Raw genomic sequence first — 24,915 nt, forward strand, 5'->3', positions numbered from 1 at the left:
AAACTGCTGAAATTCTCAGCAACTATTCTTTTCAATGCTCCCACATGTAAGCCCAGGCCGCACCGGGCCCTAGAAAGGGAAGCGGGCGGCAGGTTAGGGACGGGAGCCGCGGGCCGGGCGGGCGGCTGTCCCTGGGTTGCGTGGCCCCCGCTGGAGCCCCGCGGGCGTGTGGACGGCAGCTGCGGCCTCGCGCTGAAGCAGAGCAAAGAGCCTCGGGAGCAGGGCCTCTGTGAGGGGCCGGCAGGGGCGGCATCCGGAAGGGCCGGGAAGAGCAGGCCTGGGGCGCAGCCAGGCCAGCAGCGCCACAGAATCCAGGCCCTGGCTCCGGGAGAGGGGGACGCCGTCGGGGAGCACCGGCCAGGGAGCAGGGCAGCGCACAGGAGGCCTGGGGGCGGGGGGGTGCGGGCGCCAGGCTCTGCTGGGACCTGGGCAGGGACAGGCCAGGAAGGAAACGGAGCAGAGGGCAGGACCCAGGTGCCACTGCCAGTGACCCTAGACACAAAGGCGGGCGCCTCTCCAAAGCTAGCGCACGGGCTCTGGGACAAGGCCGCACCCCTGGGGACCTGGATCGCAGCAGGGGCAGGCGGCCACGCGGGGGGGCCATGCCGGAGGCTCCCAGTCGCCTCTGGCGGGTCTGCTGCTAGTCCAGTCCCTTTGCAGGGAGGCACCCGTGGATTCCGGTCTGCGGCGCGGCCACGGCTCTGCCTCTGGTCTGCGCCGTCGGGGAACCTTCCCCATGGACCCGGGCCCACCAACTGCTCGGTCAACTGCGTGGACCTTGCCACGTCGTGGTTCAGTCATTCTCAACCGGTGTAGACACTGCCAGATGGCGACAGGCCTCCCCATAATCATCGAAGGAACTGGTGGGTTAAAGACAATGTCACACGGACGACACGTGAACAACGTGACATCTGCCCACATGTGACCGTCCCCATTTTCTGCGGGAAGAGGCTGAGGCAGGGGTGGCTAGCAACGTGCCTACGTCCCAGTTAGGGAGCCCGGGCCGTCCCCAGCCACCTGCACCTGCGCCCAGAACCAGACGCCGGGGCCGAGGGCGTGACCAGGCCAACAGCCCTCCTCGCAGAACGAGGCCGGAACAGTCTCCTGCTCATCGCACAGTTTCAAAGACCTTTGTTAACGTTCACCATTTGCAAAATGTAGGTCAAAAGAAACAACTCACACCCCACACAAGACACAGGGCGTATGGAGGGAAGCATGCTGGGTGTCAGGCAACGGAAGCGGGAAGACGAGACGTGATATAGGGACCAGGACAAATGCCTGCCCAAGGGACGCTCTCCAGGCAACTGTCTCCTCGGGAGAATAAAGAACTAGTTTTGCCAAGTTCTCACATTTTTTAAAGAAAAGCGGAAAACTGAGGTTCTTGTACAAAATCCCCCCCAATTTTCAAGTCTTGGAACTCATTCAAAACTATTTTTCTCTGCAGGATGAGCCAAGCAAAATCCATGTGCAGGACACGCCCGGGCGGCTCGGTAGTGAAGCACCTGCCTTGGGTTCGAATCATGAGGGCTCCCGATCGGGCTCCCCGCTCAGCCAGGGGTCTGCCTCTCCTCCTCCCTCTGCCCTCCCCCTGGCTTATGCTCTCTCTTATTTTTAAGATTAAATAAAATCTTTAAAAAAAAAAAACATCCGCACACGTAGGCTGCTCCCTCCATCCTAGAATCACTGCGGTTCTCAACAGGCAATGCGATAACGGCCTTCAGAGTCCTAGAAGGTAGCAGAAGTTCTGGAACGTTGAGGAGACAATCTTCAATATCTGACTACACACAGAGCTTGGCGTCGGCCTGGTTACACCTAACGGCAAGTACACGGATCCTGACGTCCCTCGGGTTCACCCCGTTGGTCTACGAATGCAGCCAGGGCCCCGGAGTCAAGGCTTCCCCAGGTGGACTCCAGGCCCTCGAGGCGCTCTGCGAAAACACCCCCTGAGGCGCAGGAAGGAGATGTTCCACTTGATGTTTCTATTTCCTTATGCTCCTAAAGGTGCATTTTTATAGACGCATCACAACGTTCATGGCAGACTTGAAAGGAGCACATACCTATATGCCCCAAATAATAAATACACATAAAAAGGAAAACAGACTTCTTCAAAATAACGGGCTATGACGGTTCCACCAACACTGGCCTGAAAATACACTCGGGCCAAGAAACCAGATCATAAAACCCAAGAAATCCTATCTATACAGTCATGAAATCCAAGCAACGCTGTCTACACAAGTAGGGCACACAGGGAATTCACCGGCGGCGTCTACATTAAGCCAGAGCTTGACTCCCAGTGCCCGGCCGCGGCTGCCCAGCGGGGCCGCCCTGAAACCAGGGCGCGTGGAAGGAAGTGCTGTCCAGGGCAGGCCCGGATCCCGCCTGCGCCCCGAGCCGAGCCGCGTGCCCCGCACGGACACCCGCCAGCACTTGCTCGGCAGAGACTCCTGCCGTGGCTCTGCCCTCCAGCCCTGCGGGCAAGGCCTGCCATCTACCAGGGCTCCGCCCCCGCCCCCCAGCTTCACTTCTGGCAAGTTCCTTGGCGGGAACGTCTGTTCTGAAGGTTTGGTGAGGTCTGTTAAGGCAGATAGTCCACCGGCCAATCGAACCACCGGCGCATGAGCTTCCGGAGGAACTTGGGGTGAGACAACGCGCAGGCACTCAGGGAGCTGGAACGGGAGAGGAAGTGCTTTAACCTGGATCAAGACCCAGCCCGCAGGGAACGGCCCCGCAGCCGGAGCCTCAGGAGCACCGGCCCGCGCCCCATGTCCCCACCGCAACCCTACAAGCCCCGGCCTCTCGCCCACATGGTGCAATCAAAGGCCACTTGCACGCGTCCCGGCCCGCGGGCTGTCACCGCTGACCCCGACCAGCCGACAGCAGGAAGCGACCGCAGACCCGACGATGGGAAACAGGGAGGAAGATGCTGCTTCACCTCCAGTGACATCCCGAGAGGAGCCCAGTGCACAGCGAGGCGCTCGCTCCCCAGGAGCCCCACACATTTCTGCTGTTTTAGAGCAAAATCCATCCTTTATTTTGGATCTTTCTTTTGAGAGAATGACCATCTCTGCCAATATTTGCAGCTAAACAAGCAAGACTATGTCATGACTCCTCAAGAAACACAAGTAGCCCCCCGAGTACGAGCCGCCTCGTCTGTGCAACACCCACCCAGGCCGGGCCAGAAACGGGGCGCTCCTGGGAGACCGTCGGGTCTCAGCCAGCCCGCGCACCCGCTCTCATATCCTTTGGTGGTTCGCTGCCTACTAGGCCTAGAGGATCGCGCGCGCCGGCTGGGTTCGGGGCTGCACAGCTCTCGGTGTCAAAGCCGACACGGGCCTCGCTCCGGAAGTCACTCGTGCTTCCCGGACGTTTAGCACAAACACACGTACGCTTGACAGACCAACGACAGCCGCAGCAACGGCGCAGCGACCCAAGGGCTTGGGGTTGGACTCCCGCGGCGACGTTAACATAACCCGATAGGTCATCACTATGCCGGTGACACCTGGGCGGGGTGGGGGAGGGGGCGGCCCGTAAACTCATTTGGCAAAAAGGAGGCCGGGCGGTGGAGGCTGCCCAACAGGTGACCGTCTCGGCAACCCAAGGCCCTATGCCAATCTGCACGCGCCGCAGGGTCCCGCCCGCACCTGCTACATCATAGTTGCTACGGATCGTAGACGATTCCGGACCAAGAAACAAGTAATCGAAGCCGCATATTTAATAACTTGTTCACGCTGAAATTCCTTGTGCTATTAATATCTAAGTTCCCTTCTGTGACTTTAGGCTATTTTAAAAGGGGGAAAAAAAATACAGAAACCTTGTTACCATGGAGACGGTAAGCCGCTCAGCCCATCTGCTGAAGAGGATATAGGATGCTGTAAGTAGAATTTTAAAAGCCTTTACTATGAGGACGACTTCCTCAAACACGGTAGCGGGGCGGGAGCCACATACAGAAAGTCTGGCAAACGGCCATTTGCAAAAATTTGGGCTGTCATTATTTTGGCACGAAGCGTGAATTTGCAGTAATTCTCATTAAGGGGAAACTATTAATATCCATACATCAGAACGCTAAGGACGTGAAACCTATTCCGGCGTGTTCTGCGCTAATGTTTATACCATTTTTTAGGGAAAAAGATCTAAGAATCTATATTAAAAACTAGTCCAGGGAAGCCTAGGATTTGGCTTATTTGATTTTTTTTTTTAAATGCTCCCGATATTTACCTCAAGTGTTTATAAAACAAAAATGACGCATTTTACGTAAGTACAGCGTGAAGGTACGACGACCCCTTTAGGGCCTTCTAACATTGAGCCTCTCTGTCCCCCGTGGACGGCCCGAGGCACGTCCGTGGGTGCAAGGTGATGGGAAGGTGCGACTAGTTCCCAGACCGTCCGTGACGGGTGAACCAGGTCTCCTAAACAGCAAAATTCCAGGCTAAAGAACATTCTCGCCTGAAGATCAGCATCGCAAGTCAAGTATAAAAATAGGCAGGGGCGGCTGGGTGGCTCCGGGGCTTGTCTGCCTCGGGCTCAGGCCACGGTCCTGGGGGCCCAGCCTGGGCTTCTCCCTCTCCCGGTGCTACTCCCCCTGCCCGTGCTCTCTCTGTCCAATAAATAAATAAATTCTAAAAAAAAAAAAAATGACGATAGAGACCCTTAAATGCTATAAACCTTTTTCACAGATAATATCTCTCAGTCGGGGCTCCCAGGAGCCTTGTGAAGAGGCGCAGCAGCCACTGCTTCCGTCTCACGGAGGCGGAGACGAGAACTTGAAGAGACAGGACGCCCGCCGCACGTAGGGGAGGGTGAGCCTGGGCCAGCCGAGGCGTTTCTACAGAAGGACGGGAGAGGCCCTCGCGGGGCAGTGGGTCGCCGCCGCCGGCCTCCGTGGGGGAATCACACGTGTACCCGGAGCGCTTGGCGGAGCGAGTGGGGCCAACACCGGCCGTCCACGCCAGAGGTCACGGCGTCAGCACGAGGATGCCCTCAACCCACAACGACTTCCCTCCTCCTGGTCACCGAAGGTCCCAAAACGCACCCAGTGCACCCCGCAGCCCCCGCACCAAACCCAACACACGCGGGAGCGTCCCCTCCACCGACGTGACGCGTTAGCCCAGCGCCGTCTCCCCGGGGCGCAGGCTGGCATCAGGCTCTGCCTGTGTTTACTCGAGGACTCAGCCACCACCCCCAGCTTCCAGCGCCGTCCCCAAGTCTGGCGAGAAGTCAGCGGAAGAACGGAATTATTAGGAATTTTGAACGAGCTGATACAGGAGCGGAAACAAATGAACTGCTAAGTACGGAACTAAAAACAGGTTCGGGACGTTAGCGCGATGGAGCGGGGAGCGCGGGATAAGGAAAACTCCGAAAATAACCAGTGACACGGTTTTTAAAACCTGAACAAAAGAGGTCATTGCTGGCACAGCTGTCAGCCTGCTGTCACTGCGTGAAGCCAAGCCCACCCTCGTCACCGCGGAACTCTTCAGGAGGCGCCTCCCTTCCACCCAGAAACCCGGCGTCGCGTCAAAAGCTCTCATGACCGCAGCGCGAGGGGCTGGGCGGGGGGACGGGCGTGCTCGGGAGGGAAGCGGGACCCAGGACCAAAGACGGGGCCCGCGGCGGCCCGAGGGGGGGGCCGGCCCACTGGGTGCAGGGGGCAGCGCTGAGCCGGCTGGGGCACCCGAGGGGGCCCGCGGGGACCCAGGTGGGAGGAGGCCACCAGCGGGAAGGCCGCAGGGGGTGGGGGCGGGGCAGATGCTTTCCGACCTTCAGAGCCGCCCCACCTCCTGGGGTCACCGTCGCCCACACCCGTGCCCACGTCCCCGCCGTCGCCAGCTGCATCGGCACGTCCGCCCCCCGCAGCCGGGTCACCCGCACAGCCCTCAGCCCCCTGGCCTGTCCTCTGAGCGAGCGCACGGGAATCCGCAGAGGCTTGAGGCTCCGGCCTTGCCCCGCGACGGGAAGGAGGCCGCGGCCTCCAGAGCAGAGCAGCTCCCGGCCACGGCGAGGGCCTCAGGGCTGCGGGTGGCCTCCAGGTGGCTCACGGCCGCTGCGGGGACCTGGGGCCACGGCGCCTCCTGCTCTGGATGCACTGACCGGGACACGAACACTGCTGGGGAGGAGGAGGCTCAGAGGCTGTGGCCATGCGGCCCTGAGGCCCCACGGAGGGCCCGGCAGGAAAAGCAGTGGACGGGAGCGCGGTACCGCCGGGCCGGGGGCCTGGGGCCTGGGGCGGAGGGTGCTGGCCAGGGCCTCCTCTGGCCTCGGCCTCCCCCAGCCTCAGCCGCACTCTCCTCCAGCCTCGGCCTCCTCCGGCCTCAGCCTCCTCTGGCTTCAGCCTCCCCTCCGACCGCAGCCTCCTCCAGCCTCAGTCCCACCGCCTGCAGGCCCTGCCGTCCGGCCTCAGCCTCCTCCAGCCTCTGCCTCCTCCGGCCTCCGCCCCATCGCCTGCAGGCCCCGCCATCAGGCCGCACCACCGGGGGGCATCCAGGCCGTGGCCCCAATGGCACACCAGCCCCAGGCAGTAGCCCACTGAGCCCAAGGAGGGGCAAAGGTCCCAAAGCAAAAATGGGGGAACATCCAAACGACACAAGGGAGACCGGAAAGCTGCTGCCCCCAGTACCCCCCACCCCTGCCCTCAGCCCAGAAAAAGAAAGCTTCCAGGGCTCCCCGCGCCCCGCGGGGCCAGGGTGTGCACAACCACAACCGCTCTCATTTTGTTCTCTGGGCCCAACACGCCGCAGCCACGTCTCCCGGTGGGACACCACGTGTCCACAGCAGCCACTCGTGTGTCTTGAGCAAACGTCCCACCACCGTCCCCGACCCTCAGTCCGCGGTCACCTCCGAGCCCTGCTTCCAGGAACACGCTCCTCTCCGATGCTCCCATTCTTAAGCCACCGCGCGCATCCTTAGCACACGCCTCAGCTCACCAGCAGCAGGCCCGGCCACCAGGTCCCCACCAGATGCGGGCCCTCGGGCCTCCGTCATCCTGCCCCCCCGCCGGCGGTGTTCACTGCACACGCGCGGCGCGTCGGACGCCTGTTCTGTCCCCCTGCGAGGCCCAGTGACAAGGACACGCCAACCCCCTGCCTTCTTGGCACTTACGGTCCTGCAAGGACTGATGGGAAGGAAGAAGTGAGACGACGACGACGACGAAACTGGGTGATGTTTGGTAATAAAGGGACGTGACAGCAAGTACGCCCAGGAGGGGACCTGCCTTCGCTGAGCTCCAGGAGGCTCGTGGAGGAGCGGGAGCAGCCAGGGCGGGGCTGGGAGAGAGCACCGCAGGACGAGGGCAGGGTGCAAAGGCCCGGGGCCAGGACCGACCGAGGCTGAGAGTCCACGGGGAGGCCTTGGGGGAGGCCCCGGAGGGGAGTCCAGAGCGGCACGCGGGGGTGTGGGGGTGGCGCGGGGAACTAGCCGGCCGGGCAGGACTGCCGCGACGGTCGAGCCTTGGGGACAGTGAGCAGTGCGGATCACACCTTCCACGTGAAATCCATTTGGAGGCTTTCGAACGGGGGACGACACGGTCCGATCTCCTCTGTAAGAGCACGACTCCGGAGGTGGGCCCGGAACCCCAGAACGGGGCCGGCGGGGAGTGGGAGCAGGGAGACTCTGAGGGGAGCAAGAGGGAGGCGGGAGGCTCTCGGGAGAAGTCAGGGTGCTGGCAAGAGACGTGGAGAAGTGGACGGGTTGAGACGGCTTTGGGGACAGACCCGCTGCCGGGACCATCGGACTCGTCACTTGGGCATCATCCCAGGAGTCTTCCGTGAAGAGAGGATGTGGAGGGTGGCCTGCAGCGAGCGTACTCCACCGCCGTCCGCGGGCCCTGCGCCGCGCCTCCAGGGGCCGCGGGGAGCTCGAGGAGGACCCTGGAGGGCAGTTCAGGTGCAGTCCTCCTCTTCGGAGCACCTCCGAGTGTGGGATCACATCACGGGAGCATCTCCGCGTGTGCAGACCCTATCACAGGAGCACCTCCGAGTGTGCAGATCACATCACCGGAGATCACACCCGCAGTTTCATTCGAAGGAATGTTTACGTCAAAGCCAAACTTGGCGAACCACTAGGGTGATAAGGCGGAGTCTGCCGGGCTGGCCCCAACATCCACTCTCTTTCCCGCCAGAAATAGCGCCACCACGATTTTTAGCCTTCGCGTGGCTCGACCACATTTCTTAGTCTCCTCTGAAGGCAGATGCAGCCTCACGACAAAGTTCAGGCCAGTGGGTCTGGAGCACAAGAAATAGGTTTAACTTCTAGGTCATTCTCTTCAAAATGGAACTGCTCATTCTCTTCCTTCCCACTTGAGCTGCCAGGGAACGCTGAGGACTGGAGCAGCCACGCCAGACCCAGAGCTGGAATCTAAATGTTGAGAACGGCAGGGCCTGCCCTCCGGCCGGGGCCTTGAACACGGACCTCTCAGAACAGAGCCCCTGCCCCTGCGAACTGCCCAGCTCCCTGGACTGGTACGGGGCTCCGAAATACGCATCGTATCTTTCTGCTGCAGGGGCACGGCCGCAGGGGCACGGCCGCCTGGCATATGCCCAGGCAGAGCTTCAACGGCCAACGCACGGCCCGCCCGCGTGTCTCACCCCGTCTTCTGCAAGAAGTCAGACCCGCCAGGGAATGGAGTGCTCCAGCGGAGTGACAGCAGCAGCAGGGGAGCCCCCGCTAACCCGGGAGACACAGAGTACGAGCGCACGACGAGCCTTGTTGCTGTGGTCGTTGTTTCAGGGCAGACCTCGTTGCTGCAGCATCACCTCGCCCGTCCTGACTAAGCACATCCTGGCTGGAAACGGCTGCTCCGAGATCTTCCCCGGGGTGACCTGAGACCCGGGAGCAGCATCCACCACCTGGGGAGTCCTGAAAGACTCAATGCCTCCGAAGTCATAATTTAATGAAGCTGGACCTACAGCCCGGGCCCGCGGATTTTTACATATTTACGTGGTGATCCTCACACGCAGCCAAGGTTGAGCACCACGGACATCTGCGGACCACGCAGCAACGGCTCCCTCACCAGCGCTTTTATTGAAGTGAACGCCAGCGTGATGAGGCCCGTCAGCCCTACGCTGAAGGATGCACAGGAACCCACGAGGAAGTGCCCCTGCACGGTCTAACACGGGAGGGCTTTCCCTCTAGCCTCATGCGGGAAGTGCTTGTGCTCTTCCTAAAGAACAACTTTGTTGTCGCACCGGGACATTGTGAATCCTGTAAGCGATCATCCTTTCTTCTTCAGATCGTTCTTAGGAAGATGAGAGCCAGACTTGGGGTTCCACCAAGTAACCAGAGCCAGACTTGGGGTTCCCACCTAGCCAGCAACCAACATGTCGCGTCCTGTGCACACAGTCTCACTTTGTTCCCTCCCTAGTTCGTTCTGTTGGCTTAGGATACCCTACAAGCTAATAGAAGTCATTTCTAGAACAAGGCAGGATATAAATATACGTTTAAATAATAAATGAGGAGCACGTGCCGCTGACGGGAAGAGAGATGAGAAAGTAGTCACGTGCCCTAACCCCGGCGCCTGGAAGCCCGTGAGATCCGTTAAAACACACCCACTGCAGTCCCCCTACTAAATAGTCAAGATCACTTAAAAACAGAAGCTCCTGCTCACTTACGGGAAGCTGGGAACCGAGCTGGGCTGCACGTGCTGAGCGCCGGCCCGAGCACCCAGGGGCAGCAGGACGGCCGGTGCCGCGAGCTGCCACTGCGGTGCTCTCCAACCATGACCGTCAATCTTGCTCTTGCGGCTCCGCTGCCTTCAGGAAGGCCCCTTTGTGCTCCTTTGTTGCCCCAGAGGAGCCCCGGCGACTGCTGCTCTCCCGGTGCCTTCGTGATCTCAGCAGCGGGAGCCGCACCACCAAAGCCTCGGGACGCGCCCCGGCCAGCCGCCCGCTCGTCCTCAGGACTGCAGCCCGACGGCCCGCTCGGTGCTCCGCACGCCGTCCACGCCGGGAGCCGAGGCTGGAAAGGGCCCGAAACCCCAGCTCCCCCTGGCTGCCCCCGCCCGCAAGCTTCTGCACACCGCCTGCTGGCCACGCTCTACCGAGGATGCCGTGATCCCGTGCGGACTTGACGCTGAGCGGCCCTGCGGTTCCCGAGGTCACCTCCGCAGCTGGGTGACCCAGGACGACCCCAAGAACTAGCAGCTGAGCCGACCACACACATCTGCAGGCAAAGTCCTGTGAGACCCGAGTTTGAAGGGGCCGCAGAGGCCTCGCCCCCCCCCCAAGCCCCCACTTTACAGACAGAAACACAGAGACCCGGGAAATCCTGATTCCGTGGTCATTCCCGTACTAACACTCGTGTCGTGGAAATTCACCGTCTACTCAGTTATTTGGCACGTGTCGTCTCGTTAGGAAACAAAGAAACCTGCGTGTGCCCCCGGCCGTGCCCTGAGTGGGGGGGTCTGCACACACCAGAAACAGAAGCCGGCTTCCCTCCTGCGGGAGCGCGAGGAGAGGCCAGCCGCTCCCCTGCACGGGCCACCCCGATGGGCTAACCGGAGTCACCCACGCGAGCACAGGAGAGCCGAGCAGGGGCGGGAGACGCCCTGGTGAGGCCTGGAAGGAGCCACGCGTGATGCTGCGCAGGCCTGCCCAGGGCTTCTCGGTGCGTGGCCAGCACTCCCGTGTTCGCCTCGGCCACCTGTGCTCAGCGCGTGGATTCGCGGCCTACGGGGCCCTAACAGATGGGGCTCCAGAGCAAACCCTGCAAGGCCACGGGTGACCCCCCTCGCTCCCATCTGAAACGCGCTCCGCGGGCCACTGTCCTCCTCCCCAGGCACCCAGGGCCTCCTGTCCCAAGGCCTCGTCCGGACATGCTCGGCAGGCCCGGGCTAACCCCCAAGGTCAGCCAGCCCCCTGCAGCACCTGCCCCTTCCCTCTTCCTTCGTCTGTCCACCTCCCACGTCAAATCCGTAACACAGAAATGAAGGGAACTCCATAAATCGCGAGTATGTCACAGCAGAGCCTACCGAGGGCTGCACACTTGGGCATGTCTGCCCTGAATCGGGCAGGACAACAGGCAGGCCCGGGCAGACAGAACCAAGCTCTGCGCACGCCCTGGGGCACATGGAGAATAACGCCTGCCCCCGTGGGACCCTACAGAGAATGCAGCCCCGAAGGACAGAGGTGGACTTGGCCAGGGACCAGGCGGCACGCAGGGCACAGGGCACGGGATGCGCCCACAGGTGAGGGCGTCTGGGGCACGGCTCGTGCCGGGGGCTGGGGAGCACGGTGCGGTGTGCCACCTTCTGGGGTCTGCCCGACAAGCGGCATCCCATTGGCAGAAAGCAGTTTCCCGCAGACAGAGGCGGAGCAAGTGCAGCAGGAGAGGCCCCCGAGGGCTGGGGCAGCCGCCATCAAGGGGGGACGGAGAGTGCGCAGCGGCAGGACTCCCAGAAATCACGGACGGGACAGCCGGAGGCAGATGCAGCCCATCCGTGGCAATGCCTGACAGCCTGTCTGCTCCCCCTTCCTCTTGTCCCATGTGATGTGCGCCCACAGAGCCAGGCGGCCGGGGACGGGCACACCAGGTGCACGGAGGAGCACCCTGGGGGGCCCAGTCCCTGAGGCCGTCGGCTCTTTGTTTTGGCTCCGGTCAGGATCTCAGGGTCGTGAGATGGAGCCCCACAGCGGGCACCCACACCCCGCAGGGAGTCTGCTTAAGATCCTCTCCCCCTCTCCCTCTGTCCCTCCCCTGCTTGCTCGAGTGCCTGCTCTCAACTAAATAAATACAAACAAGGGGCACCTGGTGGCTCAGTGAGTGTCTGCCTGCGGCCCAGGGTTTGACCCCGGGGTCCCGGGATCGAGTCCCCTGTCAGGTCCCTGCAGGGAGCCTGCTTCTCCCTCTGCCTGTGTCTCTGCCTCTGTCTGTGTCTCTCATGAATAAGTAAATAAAATATTTAAAAAATAATAAATACAAACGGAAAAAGAAAGCCAGCAGATGCCAGAGAAGGCGACCCGGAGCCATGAGAGCTTTGTGGGGAAAGACTCCAGCGGGGGTTGACACAGGGCTAGACCCTGTCGACCTGGAGGTGAGCCCTTCCCCAGCAGACGGGGCGGCACGACTGGATGGACCTGGAGGAAGCCCGGGACACCCGCTTGTCGCCAGGGCGGAGGGGGCGAGCTCGGGCGGGAAGGGGTGGCCGTGGGGAGGGCGCCTCGGGAGGCCGGGCTCGGCGGGGGCGCCTGGCCGAGCAGGACCCTGGCGGATGCTGCACACAGGAGGTCAGGCCGCGGTCTGGGGGCTGCAGCCCCGAGGCTCCCGGAACCGGCGCGTCCTCCTTTTCTCCAAGATCGCGCTCAGTTACTTGATAGAGAGAGCGCGGGGGCAGGGGGCGGCAGAGGGAGGGAGAAGCAGCTCCCGCGGGGCAGGGGATGCGCGGCTGGACCCCAGGACCCGGGTCACGCCCGAGCGGGCAGGCGCTGCCCCGACGGAGCCCCCGGGCGCCCCGCAAGCCAGGTCGGCACAGAGGCCGCCTCAAGCCCACGCCGGCCTGCAGCTCTGCAGCTGCTCGGCCCCAGCCGGGGGCGGAGGGAGACGCCCGGGGGCTGCAGGGCGCGCCAGGGAACCCCGCAGGTGCCCCGCAGGCCCCGCCTCCAGGCCACGCCCAGGCCACGCCCAGGCCACGCCCCCAGCCCCAGGCCACGCCCACTCCGGCCCGCCCAGACCCCCCCCCCAACCCCCGCCGGGCCCCACCGCGGCTTCGCCCAACCCCCCAGCCCCACCCAGGCCCCCTAGGCCCCACCCCTGCCCCGCCCCCAATCCCCGCCTGGCCCCGCCCAGGCCCCCTAACCCCGCCCCCACCTCCCCAGGCCCCGCCCATCTCCTGAGCCCCGCCCCCACCTCGCCCAGCCCCGCCTGGCCCCGCCCAGATCATAAGCCCCGCCCCCACCTCGCCCAGGCCCCGCCCCAGCCCCGCCCAGGCCCCGCCGGGCCCCACCCCAGCCCCGCCCAGCCCCGGCCTCACCCAGGCCTCCTAGGCCCCACCCAAGCCTCGCCCAGGCCCCGCCCCCAACCCCTGCCTGGCTCCGCCCAGACCCCCTAAGCCCCGCCCCCGTTTCGCCCCGGCCCCGCCCACACTCCAGGCCCCGCCCAGACCCCCAGGCCCCGCCCACACCCCCAGGCCCCGCCCCTCCCCAGGCCCCGCCCAGGCCAGGCCCGCGGCCCGCGCAGTATGCAAGGCCACAGTCCCCGGGGCCCTACCCAGGTGGATGCTTTTAGCGCATTTGTAAGTCAGATATATTTAGGTTTTGCCTGCTCACGCTTTTTAAATAACCTGCACAGCCACTGGAAAAAACAACACGAGTGGATGTACTCAGTGCCTCCAAATAATAGACCTAAGATGGGCTAAAATGGTAAATTTCCTGTTTATGTATATTTTGCCACAATAAAAAAAAACACGTAATTTTTTAAAAACCCAATGTCCTTCCTCTTTTTTTTTTTCTTTTTTTGCAATTAACACTTTTTACTCTTCTTATGTAGAAATAGTAAATCAAATACTTGGAAATAAGAGATTTGCATTTTATTGGGTTAGCTTAAACCCTGAGTATCTCCACTAAGGTAGAAATGGCAAGAATAGTAATAACACCCATGCTACAGTTACTCTTACAACGTGTATTTGACATCATTTTTATTGGTATCAGTTGGTTTAATTTTCATTTTATGGCATCAAATGAATTACTTATGTTAAAGGGAATGAATATGACAATCAATACCAAATGAAAAACTGAGCCTTCCCTACCAGGTCTCCCTACATCACGTAGACCAAAAGAATAAAAACTATCCCCCAAACTAAATCACCCCTCAAGCTTTCTGAAATTAGCAGAGAATATTTGCAGCTGACCTATTTCTCTCCCACACGACCGTGTTGATAATTGACTTCTGTCCCCCAGGGAAGTGCTCAAATATAATTGAGCAGCACCTGCCACACAGAGAGTACAGTTTTATGTACCCAATAATTCCCATAAATATCATACTTAACTCGGGACTCGAGCACTCTGCTCTCTCCTTAATCGTATCTCCCAAGGAATAAATATTTTGATTACCAGAGCTGAGTTATTATTATGAGTCTTAAGAGTCAATTTAAAAGATAAAATTTCAGAAGCATTTTGGATTCTAAGTATCGAAGACATTTCTATTATGAAAAAATATTGACAATGATGGCAATAACTACCTATAGTGCTCACTTTTTAAAGTCCAGTGATCTCATCCTATTATATAAATCTCCTTCTATAGATGAGAGTCACTCAGTTTTGTTCAGTCCTCATGACAAGGAGGCCAGGGTCAGGGATTTGATTTCCATGCAGGGCAAGTAGTTTTGCACCCTCCCCCCCCCCACAATTCAGCTTTATGACTTGAGACTGTAGCTCTGCAATAAATATAAATATGATCGACTCCACTCAACACCATAACTTGAAAAGCTCTCTGGGACACAGGGTGAAGGGAAGGCAAGTCCCTCTGCACACGTGGGCTTAGACCAGGGGCTATAATGTGAACCTCTCAGGCTGGTGTAGAGAATGTCAAAAAAAAAAAAAATGCTGAAGCCAATCACCAAAGATCCCATTTTATTGTATGACTCCAGTTATATGAAATGTCCAGCATAGGCAAAGCTATAAGCATAGAGACAAGTAAAAGGGTTGCCTAGGGGTGGGGAGGAAAGTGAATGGTAATGGGTACAGGTTGCCTTTGGGGGTGATGCAAATGTTCTAAAATGATGGATCCCTGGGAGGCTCACCAGTTGAGCACCTGCCTTCGGCCCAGGGTGTGATCCTGGGTCCCTGGGGGATCAAATCCTATATTGGGCTCCCCGCAGGAAGCCTGCTTCTCCCTCTGCCTGTGTCTCTGCCTCTCTGTGTCTCTCATGAATAAATAAATAAAATCTTTTTTAAAAAATCTAAAAAAAAGAAAATGTTCTAAAATGAGATCACAGTGACAAGAGAACACAGCCTCTGAATTCCTGAAGGAATAATGTCTCCCTCTCCGTCCCACACACACTAAGAGGCCAAATAGCAAAGCTGTGCCTTCACACATTCCCGTCTTGACAGCGATCATCTCACCGACCTGTTTGATTTGGAAACATAATGAGCCCGTGAGCTGTGGACCCCGACACGGGGCCACTCGAGAAGACCGTACAGTGGCCCCGTAAATTCATCGACATCAGCTACTAGGTGTTTCCATGACTGCTGGCCTTTCTAGTACTAAAAAAAGGAACTGCAAAAAAAGTTTCCCAGGGAGGTTAAAACTAGCGTTATGACACGATGGGACACAGCGAGCGCTACGGCAAGTCACCATTTCTAGTGATTTTGACAACCCAGAAAAACGCAGGTTCTTTTCAGGTTTAGGTTCACAAAATACATCCTCTCTAAACAAAGACTAGTGTCACAGCTATTAGACTGCAGCCTGGGAAGGGCGCGGGGGGCTCGGTGGGTTAGGCCACCGCCTTCAGCTCAGGGCCGCCCGGGGCCTGGGATCGAGTCCCCAGGCGGGCTCCCCGCCCAGCAGGGACAGCCCGCTGCCCCCCCACCCCCACTTCTGTGCTCGCTCTCACCCCCCCCACCCCCAAACAACAGCCCTGGAGAAAGATGCCTCCAGCAACAAAGAACGGGAAGTGAGGACTCAAGGGCTTGGGGCAGCGCGGGGGCAGCGAAGGGGTGCGGGGGGCGGGAAGCCACGGTTGGCACCCTGACCCAGCGCCGCGGGCCTCCAGGCCACAGGCCGCCTCTGCCGTGTGCGCGGAGGGACAAGGGGCCCGGAGACGAGGGCTGGCGGCTGGTCACTCGGGAGGTGAGAAGTCGCCTCGGCCGGTCAGAAGCACGCCCCACGTTCAGGCCTGCGCGGCCTGCCGCTGTCCCTGCTGTGCCCAGCGCTGCGCCCCGCGTTGCAGCCTCCGCATTGGCCCAGGGACCCGGGGTGCCCTGCACTCGGGCCCGTCACCGTCCCGCAGCCCCCGGGGTCGCCCTGCACTCAGGCCGGTCCCCGGGGTCACGGGCTCCCCGACGGCTGCCTCGGTCACAGGGCCAAGGGCGGACGACGCGGGCAGTGCAGCAGCTCTCATCTCCGGGTCTCCATGGGCTCCTCTGCGGGGACTGCGCCCAGGAGCACGTAAGGCTCCGTGGGACTGACACCCCCGGGGGTGCCCCGGGCCCTAGCACCGACTCAGGACACCCACCAGGGGACACACTCAGACGACCCACGCCGCTGAGGCCCGGGACACACTTGGCACAGACACTCCTGCTGGGGAGGAGGCTCCGGCCACGGGCGAGCCCCAGGACAGTGCTGCTGCATGCACAGGCCAGATGGCACGGGGGCCCGCACCTGCACCCGCACCCCTGCCCGCACCCGAGCCCACGCCCACACCCGCGCCCGCAGACCCCCCTGGACTCTCCGGCGAATCCCCCGGCCGGCTCCCGGGTCAGGGCTGGCACCTCCTCAGAGGCCGAGCTGCAGAAATGAGAGCAGGACATGGCCACAGCGGGGGGAGGACAGGAGCCTGGGCCAGAACCAGAGCGGGGGGCCCGGCCACCGCGACCCAGGGCGCAGAGCCACCCAGCAGGGCTGCTTCCCGCACTCGGCCCGGCCCCGGGCCCCACTGAACCACGCCGCCTCCACCGCGCAGCCCGCTTCTCCCTGGGTGACCAAACAGGCGGACTCTGCCCCCAGCGCCTGGGCACCCCGGGTGGCCGCGGAGCCATTGGGTCCTCCGCAGCTTTGGTGCCCACACGGCGCCCTGTAACTTTCCAGAAAGATTACAATTTCAATCAAAATCTGTTTCAGTAAAACCTCCCCTTCCTCCACTGAAGGGTAACAGTTCTTCCCTCCGCAAACAGGACGTCGTAGGAACCCTGTGCGCCAAGGACAGGCCTTACAGGAGGGCACGAGGGGCTGGGGGACGGGTCCGCTGCCAGGAGCTCGCCTCCATGTATTCAGGCCCCAGAGCAGGAGCAAAGCAGCTGGCCCGAGAGGCCCTTCCTCCTGGGTCTCAACTAGGGAAGATGCATTCCCGAGCAAACTCTCCCCGAAGCCGCTGCGGGCCCTTCCCCCGGGCCCACTGTGACCCCACGATCCCACGGAGCCAGGAAGCCGACTTCCACTTCGCTAATGAAAACCTCCATGCAGCCAAAATAGAAGCCGGGGGTGCTGGTCCCATGGGGTTTCCCTCCAGGGCCCCCGCGCCCCCCTCCTCGGGAGGGCCAGGCCGCAGGCAGGTAGGCCAGGGCGCTGGGGCCTGGCGGCCGAGGGCAGGGGGCGCCCCCTCACTGCCCCCTCGGTGGCTTCCCCAGGGGAGGCCACATCTCCGTGTGTCTGTCCCCCTCGTTGTAACGGAGGCACCATCGACAGAGAGCGTCATGTTCGTCTTAGGCTAGGCCGGGGCGTATGGAGGGCGGCCCACGCGAGTGCAGCTGACGTCCGTCCCCGTGCGCACTCACACGCTCTTCCCTTGGGGCGACAGCTTTCGAGACCTACCCTCCCAGCAACGTTCAAGCTCACGATACGGCGTCGTCACCCACGGTCCCCCTGCCGCACGCCACCTGCTCTGTGACCGAAAGCGCGTCCCTTTGCCCCCCACCCATTTCACCCAGTCCCCCTCCGCGCCCCTGGCAGCCACTAACCTGCTCTCTGTATCTAGGAGCTTCCTTTTTCTGTTTTCCGGTTTTAGATTCCACAGACGACGGAGATCACACGGAATTTGTCTTATTATTTGACTTATTTCACTGAGCGTAATGCCTTTAAGGCTCATCCACGTTATCACAAATAGCAAGATTTCACTCTTTTTATGGCTAAATTATGTGCAAACACACACACGCCCCGTACCTTCTTCAGGCACCCGTCCACCCATGAGCACCGAGCTCGCTTCCGAGCCTTGGCTACCGTAGACACTGGACGCCACGAGCGTGGGGTAGGTTTGCGTTTTCATTTTCTTCAGCTAAATACCCAGAAGGGGCATTGCTAAATCACATGATATTCCTATTTTTTATTTTTTGAGGACTCTCTATACTGTTTTCAACAGTGGCTGCACCAATCCACACCCCCAACAGTGCAGCAGGGCTCCCTTCCTCTGTATCCTCACCGACATGTGTTGTTCCTCGTGTTTTTTAGGGTATCCGTCCTACAAGTGTGAGGTGCTGTCCTCTGTGGGTCTTGCTCCCAAGAACAGTGCCCCAGTGGCTCCAGCATCTACCAAATGACTCTGGCCCTTGGGCTGCAGTAACTTTCCTTGTCCTGCCAGCCTGGAGGTCACAGGGGCTTCCCACGGCTGCTGACCCACAGGGCCAGCTTCTGACCTCTCAGCATCGCCGCCCTAACCACGCCACTACATTCAAGCCTTTCGGGGTTTTGGGGGTTTTTTTTAAATATTTTTTTTTAAGTATTCATTCATGAGAGACACAGAAAGAGAGAGAGAGAGGCAGAGACCCAGGCAGAGGGAGAAGCAGGCTCCATGCGGGGAGCCCGACGGGGGACTCGGTCCCAGGACCCCGGGATCATGCCCTGGGCCGAAGGCGGCACTGAACCGCCGAGCCACCAGGGCTGCCCATTCAAGCCTTTCAGTTTTAAAATCGCAAGCAGTTTTGTTTCCTGGTTAGACTCTGGCTAATGCAAGACTCCTAAACACACAAACTTCCATGAACCATGCAAACAAAAATTCCATCTCATGGTAAAATTAGGGGGAAAAAAAACACCATAGTCTCGAGGTTCTCCAGTTGTTGCTTTGTTCTTCACAGTAACCACAGAAATTAAGGATACTTCTAGTATCGGGCGCCCGGATAGCTCAGTCAGTTAAGGGACAGACTCAGGTTGTGATCTCAAGGTCATGACACTGAGCCCTGCATCAGGCTCTGCAGTAAGTATGGAACCTATTTGGGATGCTCCCCCTCCCCCTCCCTCTGCCCCTCCTTGCTCAGGCACTGTCTCTCTTAAAAAAAAAATTATATATATATATACACACACATATATATATATTTCTGGGATCCAAGAGGAATAAGCTCCATATGTCCTTTCCTGCATTCACATCTCTGTGCTTGTTTGTCCTGATTATTCAGGGATGAAGTATGACGTGACGGAAAAACTGGAGAATCTAAGTAAGGTCCCCTGTCTCGGTTCTACTACTGATGTGACGTCAATTCAGCCTTTATGTCCTTGGGTCTCCATTTTATTCATCTGAAAATAAGGAACTGAAGCACCTTCTCTCTGCAATGTCTTCCTGTTATAAAACTCTGTGATTCTAAGTTTATGGATAGATTCTGCTCATATACACGCCTCTAGGCATATGATTATTCTTAGAGCGACCCAGGAAGCATACACCTTCTGTTGATGAATCTGCATTTTATTGGAGAAATGTGTCTCCAAATTAGAACCCGAAGAATTTTTTGCCAGTTTGTTTTATTATAGTATCAACTTAGTAACTAAATATGTTTTAAATCTCTAAATACAGTGTGGGTTTACTGAATTATGATCACGATCACTTGATTAGCATACTTTAAAAAAAGCCCAAGTTTCTTTGATCTAAAGTAAACGGTTCCAAAGGTGGCTGCAGTAATAGCAATATGCTCCTTTGTGAGGCGACCGTGCTGCACCCCATCAAAAGGGAGTCTAGGTCCCGTCGAGCCCAGTCAGCCCCCGCCAGCCCTTCGTTCAGATTTGCGGGCTGCAACCCAGGTAATGTCACGTAGCTTGGAACAGTACATCTTGCAAAATCTGCAGCTTCATCCTTTACTTCTTGGGATGCCCCCGCCTGGACCCCGCCACCATGTTGTGAGGAAGCTCAATCAACCGTGCTGGGAGCCCAGGTGGAGGAAGACTGAGCCCCCTGCCAAAGCTCCCGTTGAGTTCTCAGCCAGCAGCCGGCACCAACTGCCAACCACACATGTGAGGCTATTTTAGATCTTTCATCCACACCAGTGCCCAGAGAACACCACACACAGCTATCTGGTCAGCACACACTGAAATTTAAAAAAAAAAAAAAATGTTGTTGCTTTAAGCTACTAAATTTGGGGAAGTTTCGTTAGGAGGAAATTTCTCCCTGTTAAATAGAGTTTAATGTTAGAGCAGAACCCCTTGCCTAAAATATACCAAGTCAGTCTTTCATCCACCTGCTCCTTCATTCCCTCAAATATTTATCGAACATCGACTACGCTAAATGATGAGGATGCAGAGGAGACCAAATGGGGGCACGTCCCTGCCTACTATCTGGATGAGGGGACAGACAGGAACAGAGAAAGCGGATGATCGAGAATTGGTAAAATGCACTCCAGAATGAGGTAGGTGGTTAAGGAGCTGCTGTCATCAGAGAAATGAGAAAGAAGAGAGGCCTCCGGGCACCTGGCTGGCTCGGGTGGTGGAGCGTGCAACTCTTGATCTCAGGGTGGTGAGTTTGAGCCCCACCCTGAATGTAGAGATGACTTAAAAACAAAAAGATCTTCCAAAAAAAAAAAACAAAAACTGAAGTGAAGACTCAACTTAGGTCTCAAGGAAGACTAAACGTTAGGCAGTGGGGCGCCTGGGGGGCTCAGTGGTTGAGCGTCTGCCTTTGGCTCAGGGTGTGACCCTGGGGGACCCTGGGGTCCCACATCGGGCTCCCCTGGGCTCCCCGCAGGGAGCCTCCTTCTCCCTCTGCCTGTGTCTCTGCCTCTCCCTGTGTGTCTCTCATGAATCAATCAATCAATAAATGAATCTTTAAAAAAAAAAAAAGTGAACTGGGCAGAAGGGGGAGCAAGAGCCCTCCACACAGAGAGCTGAGCAGCTGCAAGGAGCCTCTGGCAGAAGAAAAGGGGGTGACTCAAGATCTATGTCCAAAGCTGAAGGATGATGGTTCAAGATGAGACTGGAAGCTAGCAGGGCCTGGTAAGACCTGCCGCCCTCGTAGGGGCAGCCCTGGCAGGAGGGTCACCGGGCCAACCGTACCCGACCAGATTCCCTCGCTGACCCCAGGGGGGGAACCTGGGAGGAACCGGAGCACTCCACCACACAGACTCTGAGTGCAGCGACGCCTGGAGCGCTGCAATCCTGGGGCCCACGGCCGCGTCCTCGCTGCACCTCCCTGTGTCGCGTGCACACACCTATGTCTCCAGGAGTCGAGACCCGCTGGGCCCACGGGCTCAGTTTCCCTCACCTCCGCATTCCCCTCATCGCATCTAGCAGAGCACTGGACACACAGCAAATGTTTAATTGTTCCCTACAATTCCAGAACATGAGTAAGCAAGGCACTCACACTAGCCTGTCCGAAGTGATCTCCCGGGAGAAAATTCTACAGCCTCATTTGGAGAGCCATTCCGGTGGCAGCAACCCCCACGGAAGCCTTGCCCGAAAACGTGATTCCTTCCTGACGGCGGTGGCTGCGCCCCATCCTCAGGGAGGGGGACAGTCCATCACGCTCCCCAAGAGCCTCGGCGCGCCCTGGAGACGCTGCCGGCTCACCCCAGCTCTCCTCCGGTGCCAACACTGCACCCTCTCACCTTCCACAGGGACACCCCTTAGCTGTTCCCTGGAGTCACCCCCACCCCCGCGCCGGGCTGGGAGGCCAGCGGTCCAGCAGCCCCGAAACAAGGTCAACGATGCCTGAAGGGCTCCGAGCAGCGCTCAGAGCCCAGGCTCGCTCTCCTTCTCAGCCTGCTCGGTTTTGGGGCAACTCATGTGTGCACATGCATGTTGTGCGTGCACGTGCGCACACACACACACACACACACACACACACACACACACTTCAACTTCTGACCGGTTCAAAGAACAACCCGTTTTATAAGGGGAGCTTGCCAACTGGCCTCTGTTCTTCACCACCAGCCCCATCTTATCCACCTGCCTTCATACATCATTTGTGGCGGGGGGGGGGGGGGGGGGAGAACTCTTGCCCTCCCTAATTTTGTAAATAATGTGACACCAGAAAAGAGCAGCGCTATTTTTTGCTGGCATTCCCACTACCTTCTTCCTGTGTGAAGGCATCACGCAGACTGTGAAATAGCTCCAAGAAATTCCATCACTCCGACGTATCAAGAATTCACCAACAATAAATCACTGGTCATTCTACAAATAATGAGGCTCTAATAACATAAGCAGCTGTCGTGCTTTTTTTTTTTTTTCTTTAAGAAACTGGTTTTTGGCACTCAAGTGAAAACTCTTCAATTTCATTTCAAAAAACACTGTTAAATTCCGTTTGCAATGACTTTTCATCTCTCGTCAAAGAAACAGAAATCCCCTAGTTACTCTTACTGTAGCCATGGCAGCAGTCTATATTACGCCATTTAAACAAGATCAGGGGTAGGATACTTACTGAACTGCGAGAGGTGCTCACAAAAACCATGTGCAGTGTTTGCACAGAAAAAAAGGAAGACTGTGTATATAATACAATTACAACTAACTCCTAAATTTAAATTAGACCATTTCATTGAACCAACAAACCCCAGTTTCAGAAAAACTAGTGAAATATGTGTCCTACAAATCTGTGTTGCTTAAAGTACTCCCAAAATTATTAGCATGCGATACTTTTGACATTTTTAAGGCAATACGCAGCAAGACACTTATCAAGAACTTATACATGCATTATCTCAATCATTTATTGGAGTAAATTGAGGAGGATATTAGGAAATATTGATTGTTTTGTTTGTGGTGATGTGTAGAGGAACTCAAAAGTTTTAGTCAAACCGTTCCCGGAATACACTGCTGTATAATTAGTATTTCTAAGAGTTTGCAACAATAAACTGCCAACAATAGGCATCTGCGAAATAAACATCAGGATCTCGGTCACAGGAGTCAAAGGCTGCTTAAAGACGAGGGATGCCTTTGCTTCATCAAACACGCAAATGATCTAAGCAAGCATTGCAAAGGGGATGGAACGCACTTTCAGGATGAAATCGGGATCCAAAATATATTTATTTTAATAAAGCAAATGCTTGGTGCTCACTGAATTCAACAGCAGTAGTAATCTGTTAGCAGAAAATGAATCTCCGCATAATAAATATTACCTAAATGTGTTTCATGAACCCTCTAGGACACGTCGGAGTCCAATTCTGAATCTAAAGCCCATCTGTCGTGGATAATGTGTTTAAATTGATCGCAAACACTCAGGAAACGCACCGCAGCTGCCATCGTTGGTTAAGAACCCATTACGCGGCGCTCTGGGCCCCCGAGGGAGAAGCACCGCAAGGGGCTCCGGCGCGGCAGCAGGCCCGGGGTCGAGGCGTCCCTAAGCCACCCCGGGCTCGCACCTCCGCGCCCGCCTCAGGGACAGACCCGGCGACTCGCTCTGCGCAGACCCCACAGCTCTGTGCAGGTGCTGTCTGCGCACACGGGCGGCAGGGGTCAGGGCCGCCCGGTCACGGTTAGGGACCGGGACGGCTGAGCTGCCCCGGGTCACGGTTAGGGACCTTGACAGCCGCCCTGGGTCACGGTTAGGGACCTCCACGGTGGGGCCGCCCCGGGTCATGGTTAGGGACCTCGACGGCCGCCCTGGGTCACGGTTAGAGACCTGGACAGTGGGGCCGCCCCGGGTCACGGTTAGGGACCTTGACAGCCGCCCTGGGTCACGGTTAGGGACCTTGACGGCCGCCCTGGGTCACGGTTAGGGACCTTGACGGCCGCCCTGGGTCACGGTTAGGGACCTTGACAGCCGCCCTGGGTCACGGTTAGGGACCTTGACAGCCGCCCCGGGTCACGGTTAGGGACCTTGACAGCCGCCCTGGGTCACGGTTAGGGACCTGGACGGCCGGGCTGCCCCGGGTCACGGTTAGGGACCTTGACGGCCGCCCCGGGTCACGGTTAGGGACCTTGACAGCCGCCCCGGGTCACGGTTAGGGACCTTGACGGCCGCGCCCGCCGAGGGCAGCCGCCGACCCTAGCCCCCCCCGCCCCCCCCGGTTCCAGGTGACCCCGACTTTCCGCTCCAGGTGCTTTCACTCGGCCAGAGGCCAGAGCTCGCAGGAGCCTCGGTTACAGGGAGGCAGGTCGGCACCGCCCGAGCCGTCGCCCCGCGCCCGGGAAGCGCAGCTGCACCCTCGGCCCCAACTCAGCCTCCCGGCCCCAAGCCCGCTCCCGGCGCCCAGGCGGACCCGGGGGAGGGGAGGGGGGGACCGCGGCGCGGGGTCTGCGGGGGGCGCGGGGGCCGGACGGGGCGCCCCGGGGCACGGCCCGGCCCCCGCCCGCCGCCCCCCTCCCCGGCCCGCTGCCCGCCCTCCCCGCGCCCCCCGCGCCCCCCTACCTGTCTCAGGATGAAGCTGGTCGAGGTGGTGCTGCCATCGGATCTCTTCAGCCTGCTCCTCCGGGTCGTGGTGCCTCGGGCCACCTGGACTCGACACGCGGGGCCAGAGAAGCCGCTGAGCGCCCGGCGTGGAGCCCGCGCCCCGGGACGGAGCCCCCGACCCGCCCCCCGGACCCCGGAGCCCGCGCCCCAGCCTCCTCTGCCGCGCCCGCGTGCGGCCCCCCCGGCCCCCCCGGCCCCCCGGCCCCCCCGGCGCCCCCCCGCCCCCGACGGCTGCGCGGAGGCCCGGGAGGAGCGGCCCGCGAGCACCCACCACATCCATTAACAGGGAGTCTCGGGGTGCGGGGTCCGAGTCCCCGGCATCGGCTGGGGAAGGCTGCGGGCTCCGGAGCGGAGCGCGGACGCCGGCGAGGTGAGGAGGAGGGGGGAGGGGGAGGGGAGGAGCCGGGAGAGGGGGGAGGGGCCGGGGGAGGAGCCGGGGAGGGGGGAGGAGCCGGGGAGGGGAGGAGGAGGGGGGAGAGGGAGGGACCGGGGAGGGAGGAGAGGCCGGGGAGGGAGGAGGAGCCGGGGAGGGAGGAGGAGGAGGGGGGAGGGGGAGGGGGAGGGAGAGGGGGAGGGGAGGAGGGGGAGGGGAGGGAGAGGGGAGGGGAGGGAGAGGGGGAGGGGAGGGGAGGAGCCGGGGAGGGAGGAGAGACGGGGAGGGGGAGGGGGAGGGGGAGGGGCCGGGGGAGGGACCAGAGGGA

At 59.3% G+C, this 24,915-nt stretch overlaps 1 protein-coding gene across 1 annotated transcript in view; it reads right to left on the reverse strand.

Moving 5' to 3' along the window:
- The window catches only part of LOC119864503 (calcium voltage-gated channel auxiliary subunit beta 4), a 221,211-nt gene extending 196,609 nt beyond the window's left edge, over nt 1–24,602 (reverse strand). The window contains exons 1-2 of the mRNA XM_038565202.1: nt 24,486–24,602; nt 24,173–24,256 (exon numbers count right to left, since the gene is read on the reverse strand). Of these exons, the coding sequence (XP_038421130.1) occupies nt 24,173–24,256; nt 24,486–24,494 (93 nt within the window). The 5' untranslated portion in view covers nt 24,495–24,602. The remainder of the gene's footprint in view (nt 1–24,172; nt 24,257–24,485) is intronic.
- Nucleotides 24,603–24,915: the final 313 nt, after the last annotated feature.

This window comes from Canis lupus, chromosome 19, assembly GCF_011100685.1.
Source record: "Canis lupus familiaris isolate Mischka breed German Shepherd chromosome 19, alternate assembly UU_Cfam_GSD_1.0, whole genome shotgun sequence".
NCBI classification, from domain to species: Eukaryota; Metazoa; Chordata; class Mammalia; order Carnivora; family Canidae; genus Canis; species Canis lupus.